This window comes from Dermacentor albipictus, chromosome 3 (genome assembly GCF_038994185.2).
Source record: "Dermacentor albipictus isolate Rhodes 1998 colony chromosome 3, USDA_Dalb.pri_finalv2, whole genome shotgun sequence".
NCBI lineage: Eukaryota > Metazoa > Arthropoda > Arachnida > Ixodida > Ixodidae > Dermacentor > Dermacentor albipictus.
Genome location: NC_091823.1, coordinates 137,141,888 through 137,156,788, shown reverse-complemented (window position 1 = coordinate 137,156,788; position 14,901 = coordinate 137,141,888). Strand labels below are relative to the sequence as shown.

Below are 14,901 nucleotides of genomic sequence, written 5' to 3'. Positions count from 1 at the left end.
CCGGCACCTAGACGAGACGAGACAGAGACGGCAATGGCGGCTCCCTTGGTTGTGCTGCTGGCGAGTGCCGAAAGACAACGACGCGACGAGAGGCAACGACGCGACGCGTTCGGCATGGCCGAAGAAGAGTTTCGAAGGCATTTTAGTCTCTCCAAAGACATAGCGCGACGTCTTTGCGATGAGCTGGAAGGACATCTCTGACCTCAAAGATTGCGTGGTGTCGACACTACGATGAAAGTGCTGTGCGCGCTGCGGTTTTTTGCCACCGGGAGCTTTAAACAGTGCGTCGGGAATGAAGAAGCGATTGCACTGTCGTAGCCTTCGGTCAGCCGGATCATTACAGCCGTCGCCAAGGCCATTACGGTTGTGGGCAAGGAAAAATGATGGGTTAGATTCCCATCCACGGCGCAACAGAAAGCCGCCGTCAAGGAAGGCTTTCTTAGCCTAGGATGTGTGGACGGGAGTCTGATAGCCATCGTTCGCCCTAAGAAGCTCGGCCCCGGCGAAACGGAATCGTACTGGAGCCGTAAAGGGTATTACACCCTCAACTGCATGGTCGTGAGTATTGTTCATTGACAAATATTTTCGATATGTGTTTGCGCGAGTGCACGTTGTAAAAAACTTCGTTTCGTTATTTTTAATCAATTGCCGGCAATACTTGCGTTCCTATTAGAGAAAGTAGCGTTTGTGTTGTATGTGTAATGACGACTTTGACCTTTGCATAGAACACGGCCGCACTTTTTCATTGTTCTCCAATCACAGTTGAATAGCCTTTTCGATGCTACAATGTAAACACATTACGCGCGACTTAAACCGGAATAGACGCCGTAGCAGTGGAGGGAGTCTTCGTCTGCGAGCGATCCTAACAGAATACGAGCCCTTGTGATTCTTATTCGACGTAAAACTAAAGCATTGTGGCCAACAGACTGTAAACGCGAAAAGGAGCATCCCATCAATGAAAATGGTGTGAGGGAGAATGAGAATGTGTGGACACCCATTTGCTCTAGCTGTCAATACGGCACATGCTGTTTCCGCGTTCTTTCGCTTGTAATAGGCACTTTGTCTGAAAAAAAAAACATAGGTTCACTCTTTAGCAGAATCTTATACAATATGGACGGAAGAAACCAAAGGAATTATTTTGCGCATTGTGTTGTTACCGCACGTCATACATGAGCATGTGAACACATGCCAACATTGCATTTGTAGGTTGAGATGACACTGTTATCATGCTGATCATTAGTTCAACTGCCTACTGCGTATGTTGATATCTCCTTTTCTGTAATTGTGTTCACTGACTGAACAGTAACTGTTTGGCAAGTAGTGTTGTAAGCAAAAGGTTGTGCCACATATTTGTTGCAGTGGCACTGACACCTTCTCTTTGCTTTCCCTTATGAGGTGTGCGACGCGAAGCAGAATATCCTGGAAATTGACCCACGGTTTCCGGGATCGTGCCACGATTCATTCGTCTGGAGGCATTCTACATTTCGCCGCCGCCTCACTCGTGGCCTGTTACTTCATGGAGAAGTCTTGCTTGGTAAGTGCACCTGAAGTAGCAGTGCTTCTTCCACATGTAAAACATACACAGTCAAATAGTTTTGCATCCTAGCAAACTTTAAGAAAGCGTGATTTGCTAGAAATGTGTTGTGAATGCAGCGGTACCTAATGAACCTGCAGCGACTATCGAGAGAAACAAGTCTCTCTTAAAAGGCAGATATTTGTACCAGCATGTATACAACAGCTGACATGTTATGCTGTTTATTTATTAATTTCAATACACTGAATGCCAAGTGGAGCGCTACAGGCAGGGGTGGAATTCTACAGAACACGTCGAAATGGCAGTTTTCAAGTATGGTGGAAAAGGGTTGGTGACAATGGACTCGGGGACCTGGTCCCTGTCCTTGGAACAAAGGAATAAGCGTGTGCGTGAAACTTTCGGCATCGACGTTAGTGATCGGTGTAGTATATATTGTAGAATGGTGCAAGTTGCGCTATTTTGCTATCGAGAGAAACAAGTCTCTCTTAAAAGGCAGATATTTGTACCAGCATGTATACAACAGCTGACATGTTATGCTGTTTATTTATTAATTTCAATACACTGAATGCCAAGTGGAGCGCTACAGGCAGGGGTGGAATTCTACAGAACACGTCGAAATGGCAGTTTTCAAGTATGGTGGAAAAGGGTTGGTGACAATGGACTCGGGGACCTGGTCCCTGTCCTTGGAACAAAGGAATAAGCGTGTGCGTGAAACTTTCGGCATCGACGTTAGTGATCGGTGTAGTATATATTGTAGAATGGTGCAAGTTGCGCTATTTTGCTTTGTGTCGCAATGTGTGTGATCTTTTTTTGTTGCAGCGACATGTGGTGCTGGAGTGATTAGAAAGGATCAAACGGGTAGCTCGATTTTGGGTACCTTCATGAGAAGAGGTACGAAAGGTAGAGCAAGGATCCCAGATACTGGCAGCATATTCGAGAGTAGACCTTAGAAGTGTTTTATAAAATAACACTTCTGAAGAGAGAAGAGCTAATAAGTTTTAGTGGAAGATGTACATTTAGGGAGGGGCAAATGGGATGAACGGAGCAGAAAACCACGAGTATGAAATAAATATTACATGTCCAACTTAACCTGAGATAGAGATTTGCAGCCAAGACAACAGGTGAAATAGGGCTTTTCTTTAAAATGAGTTGAACTTTCTTTACAACTTTCCGGGAAGGTCAATGTTTGATAGATATTGCAACAATAAATCCAAGACCCGCTCCTGTTGTAAAAGGGCCCTGGCGTAGACTGTGTTCTTGCATTGCGCCTTAATGTATCCATTTCGTTCACTAACATGCAACACTTTACAGGGGACTCTGGGTACCGGCTAGCACCATGGATCATGACTCCTGTGCCTGGTCACCCAAATCGCCTCACGGCAGAGGGGCGCTATAATGAGGCACACGCATCAATGCGAAATGCCGTTGAGCGGTGCATAGGAGTCGTCAAGAGCCGCTTCCGATGCCTGCAGATGTATCGGGTGCTCCACTACTCGCCTCAGAAAGCAGCCACTATTGTTGCAGCTTGTGCAGCGCTGCATAACCTCTGCCTTGCAGCAGGCGTGCCTCTGCCAGATGACCCAGATTATGACGGTGCACATGCCGACAGCGCACAGCGGCCAGCCCAGGCACAAGTGCCGCTTCAAGTACAGGTGCCACTGCAGGCGCACCCTGTACAGCCTTCTCGAGCTTTGTTTCAATGAGGCCATGCGGTGCGCGAATCCATAGTTGGTGTGTTTCGGCTGCCCAGAAATTTGCGCATTGCCTACCTGCAAAGTGTGCGCCGGCGCATTCGCTGGCAAATGAGGCGGAGACATGTGCTGGTGGAACATGTTTTATTTTTTTTTTCATGAAGTAAATAGGCCGTGCACTTCAACATAACACATTGCGTGTGCTCACATGTGGCTAATCGTAGTATGCTGCATATTGCGGTAGTGAAAAGCACATGATTTGTCTATGTTGAGCATGACAGATACACATGCAGTGACAAATAGCCATGTGCCATTATGTTACTCCTTTGCTTTGTTCACTGTGCTTTTGAATATTGTCTTGCCAGGGAATTTTCTTTAAATAAAGGTTATTTCCAAGGTGAATGGCAACCAATCTTGCATAGTTGAATATTGCTTTGCGATGCCTATTTTACTGTGCAGTATGCATTGTTCCAAAGCTGAAGGTGTCTGTTCATGTGTGACACACAAGCACAGCAACTGAAATGTCGTTCAAAGCAATCTGTATAGCACATATTGAAACGTATAGCAACAAACGAGACATGCCAAGCACTTTTTGGAGCAGGATTTCTTTACATAGCAGACACTCATGCTTACTACTGCTTTGTTTAAACTCAACAGTTGCTTCAACATTGCATTTCTTGCACGCATGATTTCACATAATGCTCGTAATTGCTGCTTAACAAGGTGCAACTACGCTATAACACAATATAAACAAAATCATGACAATGAAACATTTCTTTATTTTATTCACTGGGTACCTGCTTCGCCATTCAGGCATTACAGCAGGGAGGGTACAACTCATATAAATGAACACTCAAAATTACATTCATAAAGCATGGAAGAAATCATCATTTGAACAAATACAGACAGTGTCAGGTGGTAGAGTATTTCAATCTCTTATAGTACGAACATAGAAAGAGTAGCGGAAAGCGTCGCTTTTAACCTTCTATTGCATGGCGTCCCATATTTGGCACATACCAGTTACCATTCTTTTTCGCGTGTGTGAGATTCCCAGTTGAGAATGTGATACCATCAGAGTAAATCTCATAGTTATGCGCACTTATTATGGGCAAGTGCTGCCATCTCTTGAGCGATACGCAAAACAGAGGTGAAGTAGATTCTGGGATGCAACGTGAAACTTGGAGGGGGCAAACACGAGCAATTGGTTTTTTTTTCTCTGAAAATTTCGACCGCAGAAGCATAGAAAAATTATTTTGGCATATTTTTTGGTCTCGTCAATTCAAGGCAGTTACTAGTTTTCTCAATTTTGCCTGCAACTACAGCAGAGAAACCGAAATCGGTGTGTGCCATATTTGGCACAGTATGAACTTGAAATACAAAATATGGTGACGTGCTGCCATCTGTTCAATAGCCCGAAGTTGCAGGTCACTCTATCACAAGATGGAATTTTGACGATCGGTAGGGTAAGGGCGAATTGTCTACCAAACAGCCGCCTGAAAAGCGAAAAGGAACTGAAATGTAAAGGACGTGGTGCTTCAGAGGCACTCACAAACGCGATACATGACGTGGAGTTATCGTGTGTGCGTTGATACGATAACCGCGCAGTGACATTTCTGCCGAGCTTTGTTGGGAGAGATCCAGTCCAAAAGACTAAGCGCTGGTTTACCTCCGCCAAGGTGTTTCGCGAAATTGATTGCCCCAGCGTAGTAAAGGTCCATAACAGGCACATGGGTGGTGTTGACCTGCTGCACTCACTGTTTGGACTTTACTGCATACATATCAGAGGTCGAAGAAATGGCACTTTCGAATTTTTACGCCTATGCTAGACTTATCGGTAGTAACAGCATGGGTCTTGTACAGGAGGGTGCAGGAGCAGCTTAGGAGGAGACAAGTACTACCGCTGGCTCATTTAAAAGCAGAAATTGCAGAATGCCTTACCTTGCATAACAAGTGCCTACCCAACTAGCGACCAGGAAGGACTTCTAGTCAGGACATCGAATTCCAGGTTCAAGTCAAAAAAGCACAGGGACCAGCGGCCGCAATGCCACCCAAAGACGACCGATCTGACCAAGTCGGCCACTGGCCAGAATTTGACGAGAAGAAACAAAGATGTAAGCGGCCACCTTGCACAAACAAGTCGTTGGTAAGATAGAGGAAGTGCAACATTCATCTGTGCCTGAACGCAGCAAACAACTGTTTCATTTCATTCCCCACATCGCACTAAAAAGACCACCGTCCGTGAAGGTTTGTTTTCCGCCCATGGCAGCAAGAGCGCTCAGCCATCTTCATGGTGTGCCATATTTGGCACAAAGCTTTATCTTTATTATTACAGTCGTGTTTGCTCATTCAATCAATAATGAAAGCTGAAAAAATGACTTTTCATAATTCATGCAATAGAGCGTCAAAAGGAATCTCGCATATTTTTAATTTGTGATCTCGCCTTTGAGAAACATGTGGGCGGCTGAAAATACAATTACCTGGCTATCCCCGCATTAGAGTGGTATATGTTATGAAGAAATTTTAATCTGAGGTTTCGGCGACGGTGTTCGAGAAGATGCCAATTTAATGCCTTTTTGCTTTCTGTCATGCTAAGCATCCTGTCATAATTGCCAAGGACAAACCGAACTGCCCTGTTCTGCACTTTTTCTCGTTTATCTACAAGTTCTGTAGTATATGGATCCCAGCAAACACACGCATACTCTAGTGTACTGCGCACATGTGTGAAATACAGTTGCTCCCTAAGTTTCTGTGGCAAGCTACTAAAGATACGTTTCAAGAAACCTAATGCTCCGACAGCCTTGTTCCTAACATGAGTAACGTGTCTGTTCCACCTTAGATCAGCAGAAAAAAATACACCTAAGTATTTATATTCTGACACTTGTTCAAGAGTAGCATTATTTATAGTGTTACGATTGCTGTCATATGAGCGCTTCCCGGTAAAGGTGATGTGGACACTCTTTTGCTCATTCAGTGACATTTTCCATTTTTCACACCATGTGGCAATCAAATCCAAATCATATTGTAGTGCTTGTTGGTCAGATTCGCTGTTGATGACCTTATATACTATACAGTCATCTGCAAACATTCTAAATATTTATTTATTTACGTGTACCTTACAGGCCTTCGAGAGGGCATAGTGTAAGGGGGAAATACGGTAACATATTAGTATGGAATCGGGAAAGAAATAAACATCAGCATAATGAAAGGAGTGCACACAGAACATGGAAAATTAATACATTAGCAAATACAATATGTAGAGCAATAACAATAAATGGTAAACAACAACATGATAGCATAATAACATTGTAAACGTTTTTACATGTTATACAGTAGTAAGTATTGTAAAAAAATTGGGAGCGCTGAAATTCTTTAACTTGTAGAAAAAAATGCAAGTAAATTACAAAAGACATGACGTGTTTAGACGGTTGAAACGGCATATTGATTGCTTAGCAGATTGCGAAATGCAGTGTGTTTAGATTGGCATGCAATGGTATCTGGTAGTGCGTTCCATAAACGGACCGCACGGGGCAAAGTTGAAAAATTAAAAGCGTTGTGTGTTGCCATAAATTCGGGTGTAGCTGAACTGATTGTTCAGTCGTTGTGACGTCGAGGATGCTTCTTTCAGGTTTGATAAGGTTAGGCCAACTGTGTGAACAAATCTGTGAAATAATAATCGCACAGAAGATGATATATTGTTCGGCAAATCGTTAATGTAAATTAAAAAGAGAAGAGGCCCAAGTAAACTGCCTTGAGGTACACCAGAGGTGACGTCAAAGAGGCCAGAGGAAAAGTTAGCAACAACAGTGAACTGTTCGCGATTAGTAAATTACGAATCCATGATAGGGTTAGTGAGTTGAGTTTAATTGCTGAGAGCTTTGATATCGGGTGACTATGGGCTACACGATCGAATGCTTTCGAGAAATCCAAAAAGATGCAGTCAATTTGTTTATTACTGTTCATATGAAAGTGTAAGTCTGACGTGAATTCTAGTAGTTAGGTTTCGCAAGAAAATCCTTTTTGGAAACCATGCTGTAAATGATGATGTAATGGCTGAAGTGGTGCCATGAATGTGACTTCTGGGGAACCCCAGAAGTCACAGGTACGTATTCAGAGGAACATCCGTTGAGAGCCACAGACATCTGTCTTGAGCGAAGATACTCGGCAATACATGCGATAACCTTCTCATACAATTTGTAAAGTAAAAGTTCAGCGATCAGTAGACTATGCGTAACGACGTCAAAAGCTTTTTTGAAATAGAGAAATATACAATCAACAATTTGTTTCTTGTCGACTGCTGAGACTAGCTCATGAGTGAATGCAACCAATTGTGTCGTACACGAAAAACCCTGCCGAAACCCATGCTGACTAGGATGAAGAAGGTTATTGTTATCAAGATGAGACATGATGCAGGTATACACATGTGCCATAACCTTACATACATAAAATGCTAGTTAAGGATACTGGTCCGTAATTCTCAACTCTGTTGCTCTGTCCACTCTTATGAATTGGCACCACTCGCGCTAGTTTCCAATCACCAGGAACAACGCTGTTATTTAAGAAATTTTGAAATAAGCGACAGAAGTACAAAGATGCCCGAGCAATTTATAAGGAATGATGTAGGGATATCATCCGGACCACACACTTTTGTTCGTTTCAAACTCTGTAATAATCACTCGATGCTCGTCACACTAAATACAACCTCAGACATTTCGCCGGCTCCGACCGGAAAATCAACTCTATTAACCCCCCTAATGTTTGAATGAGTAGACTGAAATACTGATGAAAGGTATTAAACAAAAATGTCGACCTTACTTGACGCAAGCGATAGTAAATAGCTTGACGATTTCCGCTCAAGCTCGGGCCATCTTCTGAGCGGCAACACTAGCGCGCGACCACACATCAGCCATAACGGCGGTGACTGAGCGAATCGCGACAGCACGTCGACTTGGCGTTGACCTATTGAAACCCATGCGCCTGATGTTCACCTCTTCGTCGGGCTCAAAGAACGGCGGGCAGACTCCGATAGCGCTCGCCCGCCCTCGCGGTCCGGGCAGGCTGCCTCCTCCGGTTCCTCTGTGATTAACACGTTTGTTAGAATATGGTGCGCAAAAGCTCCGTCAACGAGTGTGCTTACCTGGCTGCATCACGGCGGGCGTTATACACGTCTTTCTTCCACACGCCGCGCCATTGGGCTGCAGTTTTCACTGCCGGGCCCTCAGCGTTCAGCAAGGCAATCACTTGCTGCGAGAGCTCCTCCTTGCGCGCCGCCGTCAGCTGCTGACCCAGCACACACGACGCCTTCGCAAGGTAGGGGTGCTCTTCAACAAATGACACGAGTATATCGCGTTGCCTCGCTGAAACATGAGGACCCAGCAGCCTAACCTTCTGCGAGGACATCGTTTTGGATCCCCGGCGCGCAAACTGGCAAGTCCAAAACGTAAACAAAGCGAGGCAACTTGTTTGCATAGCGTATGGCACACCACCTAGCGACTAAATAAGAAAACAACACAAATAAACTTACAACTCCCAGTAGCGGTCTGCGCCGCAAGCTCACATTTATTACTGAAAATATATTTGCAAGTGTTCTGTAGAAACCAATGTTTTTTTATCAAACCAGCAACATCCTTTAATTGCTATACCGTCCCCCAAGTACAAACAAAAATGATGACGTGATCTTCCGGCAGACCGCCGCTCGTTGATTGGTTCCCCTCACGCCGCCCCGTTCCACTCTTTCTCCGAGTTACGTAATCCACACGTAACAGCCAAAAGGAACCGGTTCCCAAAGGAACCGTTACAGAATACGGCCCCAGAACGCACCCGATCAGTCAGCTCGCCTCGCACTGCGCACGCATTTCGGTACGCGAACGATGCCCTCTGTGGCACAGTGGCGCCGCGTCGCGGCACCTTTGACAGTATATGAACCTCTCCCATAGAGTGACGGCGGAGTTTCGTGACCAGAAAAACATGGAAGGACTCTGCTCTAACCAAGAACAACAGATATACAGTTTTCATTAACCTAACCACCTAGTTAGGGAAGCACGCTTTCAAACATATTCAGGAAATAAGTTATCCGTTGTGTATTCCTCAAGGAAAATGAAAAGTAGGCGGCGTCATATAGACAGCCGCATATTCCATCAGCGGGTTACCTAACACTCACTCGACTGGGAATCGGCTGTTTATAGGTAGCTTCAATGTCTTTACATAGCCGAGACGCATCTACCACGTACCAGAGAGACTTGCTTACGTCTTATAGCCGTTTTAATAAAGTTAGCTGCTATTCAGCACCCAAGGACTGGGTAAAAAGCGTGATTGCTTTCGATTCTGTTGGAAACGGGAAAAGTGACCCTAATAATAGGAAAAGATTGGCCCTGCTGCGGCCTTGTTGGTAAACTACACAGCCGCGCAGAACGTCTCGTGGTCATTCTTCTGTTTTCTTTAAATTGCGGGAAACACTGAACGGCAGAGAAAACGAATTCCAGCAGAGGTCAGCAGACGGCAAATATGTGCACGTGGGCAGAACGCGACAGCAACAGGCGAACAGAACGACCGCCAAAGCGATAACAGCCAAAGCACCACCAATTGGCGCAATGACTGGAGCGACAAACTGCAAAAAAAGCGCGCCATAAAAAAATTACGATGGAGCGCATTTTCTTTCTGCAGCTAATTTCGTCATTTTACGTTAACCATTCGTAGGTAACAAATATATAGCCAAATATGCAAAACATATTTCATTTTTCCTTGGCCACCAGAAACTTAGCGACACTGTTGATGTGAACTGTAATTAGGCCAGCCGTCCATCCAGTGGTTATACTACAAGACACTTCTAAGCACTACTATAGTTGCTACATTTATGGGTTGTCCAGGCAGCCGGTGATATTTTCTACGGAATTACATCTTGATAAAAAAAATAACGATGCCTAAATTGCACTGCAACAAATGCTGTTAAGAGCGGCCCGCGGAGGTACCAGTTTTGCCAGCCGGTTGCGAAAGCAGCGTCAACTTTCGCTGTTAAGAACGGCCCGCTGAGGTGCAAGTTTTGCCAGCCGGTTGCGACAGCGGCGTCAACTTTTCTTGGAAAGCCACCGTTACGCTCTGGCCTGGGCGCCGTTGTGACTAAACGTGATCGGCGGACCATCTATTGTTACTGAACCCGCCACCGCCGATCTGATCTGATATGAGCGGGGGAGTTGCCGAGGGAACGTCTCCGGAGGCCCCTTCCCACGCGCCGTTCAAGACGCAAGACAATGGACTACCGGCGGCCACGCTGCGGGGGTCAGCTCGGGGAATCGGAAGTGCCGTTCCTGACGTCAGCTCCGAGTTCTGCGAAGGCCGTCTGACGTCGGTTGGGGACCGTGAACCTTGCGCAAAGAGGTGTTTGCGTAAGCCCTCGTCTACGGTGCCTGGTCGAACGTTTCCCTAGCCTTGGGATCGAGGGAGGGCCGAGTGTTTATAAACCGCTGTTGTGCGGCTGCTCAGTGTACATCCTCTCGCAGTCATGATAGACTGATGAACTGCAACGTCCTTATGTAGATACTGTAAATAAACTCACATTCCTCGTTCTCGATGAGAAGCAGTGCTTCCCTTCAACAACATCCTCAGCGTAGATAAGTTGGACGACGGCATGGGCCAGCTACCACGTAATTCATGCCCGACTCCAATCTTGATAATGCACATTTTTGAGTGCAGAGTCCCTATAAAAAGGAAAGTTTTCTATGCGAGTTCAGAAAATTTTCAATTATAATATGTAGAAAAATATCAATAACGAACGAAGCTACATTATTTTGTTCACAAATACATGTATCCAAAATAGCAAACGTACACGATATATTTGAAGTAGTAACTTCGCGCGCATAAAACCACGGAAACAAGAAAGACGGACAAGGCACGCTTGCCCTTGTCCGTCTTTCTTGTTTCTATGGTTTTATTCGCGCTAAGTTATTACTTCAAATCTGGACGGCGAACTAGCCCAACAGTCAACTCTTCTAGTACACGATATAGGTACGAGCAGCAATGACAGTAAAGTGCAGAACAAGCGATAGTGAAAAGTGTACCGAAGTGCCTTGTTTCGGAAACATCACATGCACAAAAAAGGAAAAAAAAGACTCATCCAAGCCCTATCTCCTTTACCACGATTGTAGGTATCCTGGCTTCTAGCTATATTTTCTACAGGATTACCATGTTCTTGCAACGATAGACGTTGTCAAGAGCACAATTCCATTAATAAAGCAACCCTTTCAAGCATTTCTCTGCCTTTTTTCTTAAACTATGAAACGATCCAAAATCGGCAAAGTACCCCATCTCTCCGACTAAAGCGACTTACGCAAACAGGGCAAATTTTTGCTGGAGGGCGACATGAAGCATTTCCTTACTAAAATGTGTAGACCTATGTACAATGTCACCTTTGAAACGTCACTTGACACCTGTGGTTCCAGGGCGCAGAGAAATATTTGTGCCGTCTTCTTGCTGAGCTCCGAAACATTTTTCGCAGCAGTACGCATGGCAAAAACGGAACGTGCAGGTACAAGGCAGGCCGAATTGAACAGTGCCAAAGTTAGGCAATGCTACTAGGCTGCGGTACGCGACGCTTCGTCAACGTGCAACTGCAGCGATAAAGCACACCGTCTGCTTCATTGCCACCAGCGCTTGTCAGAAATTTTGCTGTTTTCCATATCGAGGTTCATCGGATTACCCGCTTCGGGCCGCTGGCGCCATCGCTCATAAACCCAAATCTAAAGAGCACTTCAGGCAGCCGCTGCTCGAGTTCTGTCACGTGGCTCCGAGCAAAACAACCAATTAGTTACGTTGAATAAAATAATTACAGTAAATAGGCTTAGGCGCTCCAACCTTTGGCCATGATAATACGGCATAGAAACGAAACTAGAGTTATCATTCGCTTGCTAGAGCTTCGAGGTAAGTCCTACCAGTCATGCTTTTTTGCATATGTTAAAATAAGGAGACCACGTTGCGTACGCAGCTTCAGCTTTTAACACACCATCGCCCCAAATTGTGCTGTAGTGTCTCAGAGCAAGTATAGGTCAGAGTGGTTGATGAACGAGCGGTGCCGTATGCCTTTTCCTCGTCTCATGTAGCGCAATACTGCGTCCTAAGTTCATCGCGACAGTCGATAGCCGAGTGACTGTATTTCAATGCTTTTTTCACCACTGCTTCGCCTTAGTTTGTTCGTGGCTGTTCTGCTCACGATATTTAAATGTAAACTGTCGCTACTATGGGGAGAGGCCCACTTATTAAAATAGAATTATTGCATTGAAGCAATTTTTTTCGCGAGTGATTTGCGATCTTGCTTGTGCGAGTGTTGTGCGCATGCGCACTTTCTGCACCACCTGGCAGTGGCCACAACGAAAGAAATAGCCGCGGCAGATAGGTTCCAATACAAGAAGTGACGTATTTCGGATAACTCGTGTTCTTGTTGGAACAGCAGTTACATTACAATACTCTGCACAGGCTACGCTTAGTGCAGCTGTCCGTAAGCAAAAACGGAAGGTACAGATGGATATGAAACCACCGAAAGCACGATGTTGCGATTAGGATGAAAGGAAAACGGAAATTTAATACAAGAAGGGCGGATGCTGCGAGTGCGTGCAGGCTGCAACGCGTTCTAAGCGCAGGGGTGACTAAAAGAAGTGACTGGAAGCAGAAAACACCGTACGAAGGCACTTTATTTCAAGTGTTGCAGATAAAAACCGACATGGGAATGAATAAATGGAACACCGAGTGAAAATTTACAATATGAGCACCATGGAGGGCCGCAAAGAGACTAGGCACGTTCCCCACGTATGCGTCGTGCAAGTTGTATATCCTTCGGCATTATGGTGACGCGCTTAGCATGAATTGCACACAAGTTGGTGTCTTCGAAGAGACCAACAAGGTAGGCTTCGCAAGCTTCCTGCAGGGCCTGCACGGCAGTACTCTGAAACCGCAGGTTGGTCTTGAAGTCCTGGGCGACTTCACGAACCAAGCGCTGGAACGGCAGCTTGCGGATCAACATCTCAGTTGACTTCTGGTACCGTCGAATTTCACGAAGAGCCACTGTGCCTGCAAAGACGAAGGAAGTCGAAACGTGAGCACAAGTGTACGTGAACTAAGAACCCAGCGACTCAAGTGGAACAGCAAGTGTGGCAACTTATATGAAAAAAAAAAAGGAGCGGAGATTTAAGATATCAAAAGCTGCAATTGGTCAGAAAAGCACGAATGAAAACAATACACCAGCGAGCATGGAGTAAATGTGGTAAAGTGCAGCTATGCAAGGCTACGTACTCTAAAACTCGCACACCGCAACACAGAAATGAAGAAACAAGCCGAGCCGGCGAGATAATGGAACAGGGCGCTACTCTACAATGGCATGGTTCAGGACACCACCCACCACATATCGGCTTTGATTCCGATATCCGAGCGACACAGGTGCAGAGTGTGGTAAATCAATACGATAGCGCGCAATGCCAAGTGCTTCTGCAAAATATGTGGTATAGGTTAAGCAAACACTGGGGGCAACATTCCGGAGCGCTCCACTAAGGAGTGTCGCCCAGCTTTCCAAAGACGAAGCGCCAGCAGAGACGGCACACAAAGAAACAACCATGACAGTACAAGGCTCTAGTCCTGCCATTGTTCTTTCTTAGAGTACTGTCTGTGGGAGGTTCATTTTAAAGGTATTGACCAACAGGCCCCACAACGTGTTCTATTGCAATATTTCGCCTAGTGCCAGCGCAGCCTTGCGACGCTGTGGTCTTAATAATAGCTAATACGATGTTGTAAAAAAAAAAAAGAAACGGCACAAAACATACCAGGCCTATAGCGATGCGGTCTCTTGATGCCACCAGTGGCAGGTGCTGTCTTGCGGGCGGCCTTCGTAGCTAGCTGCTTGCGAGGTGCTTTCCCGCCGGTAGACTTGCGGGCGGTCTGCTTGGTCCGAGCCATGACGAGAGATGTGTTACCGCAGGGAGGCCTCTAAACGGATTGGTACTGTGCACCGGTGCGCCAACCTTTTTTATAGTCTCGACAAGAGCATGCGCACTTGGGATAGGCAGTTAGGCTGTCACGGTCAAGGTCAAGTCACATGGTCGCGAGGGCGAGGATGAAATGCGCTGCCGTGCGATTGAAGCGCGACTGCAATGCACCTCGCAGGGCAAAGTACTAGTTGATAAAAAAATATGCGTCCAATATGTCCCCAATGAAAACATTTGAAAACGTAAAGATAATGTCATGAAAATAGGAAAATGTGAAGACGCAGGCTGTTTGTTTCCATCCACTAATAATTATGAGTACGAAACTCTACAGGCTTTCTCAAGTTTACTCGTGGGGATTAATGCTGAGATATGCAGAAATTTCATTACCGTGTGTAACGATGTATATGTCATCAAAACTCCATTTTGCCTAGCCATGGAAAGTAATTGCAATATATGAAGTACTAACTTTATAACATTTGATCAGTAATTTTAGTTCAGTGATCAGTGAAAACCAAGCGATGCTCGCAGTTTTCACGCGAAAATGCAAGAAACTTGCGTGTTATACTATATATAATATGTTGCTAACAAACACAGTGACAAGGACAAGACAGCTATTCAGGGGAGACGGATGTGGGTGTGCTCGGGTCATTTGTGTATATATGGAAGAATTAATGAACATGTCACTTTGCATGTTGCATAATAACTCAAACAAACG

At 45.4% G+C, this 14,901-nt stretch overlaps 1 protein-coding gene and 1 long non-coding RNA gene across 2 annotated transcripts; one reads left to right on the top strand and one right to left on the bottom strand.

Annotated features, from left to right (window-relative positions):
* Positions 1 to 444: 444 nt before the first annotated feature.
* Positions 445 to 3,103, top strand: LOC139057928 (uncharacterized). Its single transcript, XR_011513101.1, has 3 exons — positions 445 to 558; positions 1,396 to 1,534; positions 2,846 to 3,103. It is a non-coding gene; the product is annotated as an uncharacterized lncRNA (long non-coding RNA).
* A 9,781-nt stretch (positions 3,104 to 12,884) lies between these two features.
* On the bottom strand, positions 12,885 to 14,215 carry LOC139057927 (histone H3.1). Its single transcript, XM_070536731.1, has 2 exons — positions 14,025 to 14,215; positions 12,885 to 13,278 (listed from the first exon to the last, which is right to left on the bottom strand). The coding sequence occupies exons 1-2, from the start codon at positions 14,155 to 14,157 to the stop codon at positions 13,001 to 13,003; spliced, it is 411 nt and encodes a 136-aa protein (XP_070392832.1). The 5' UTR covers positions 14,158 to 14,215; the 3' UTR covers positions 12,885 to 13,000.
* Between the last annotated feature and the right edge of the window lie 686 nt (positions 14,216 to 14,901).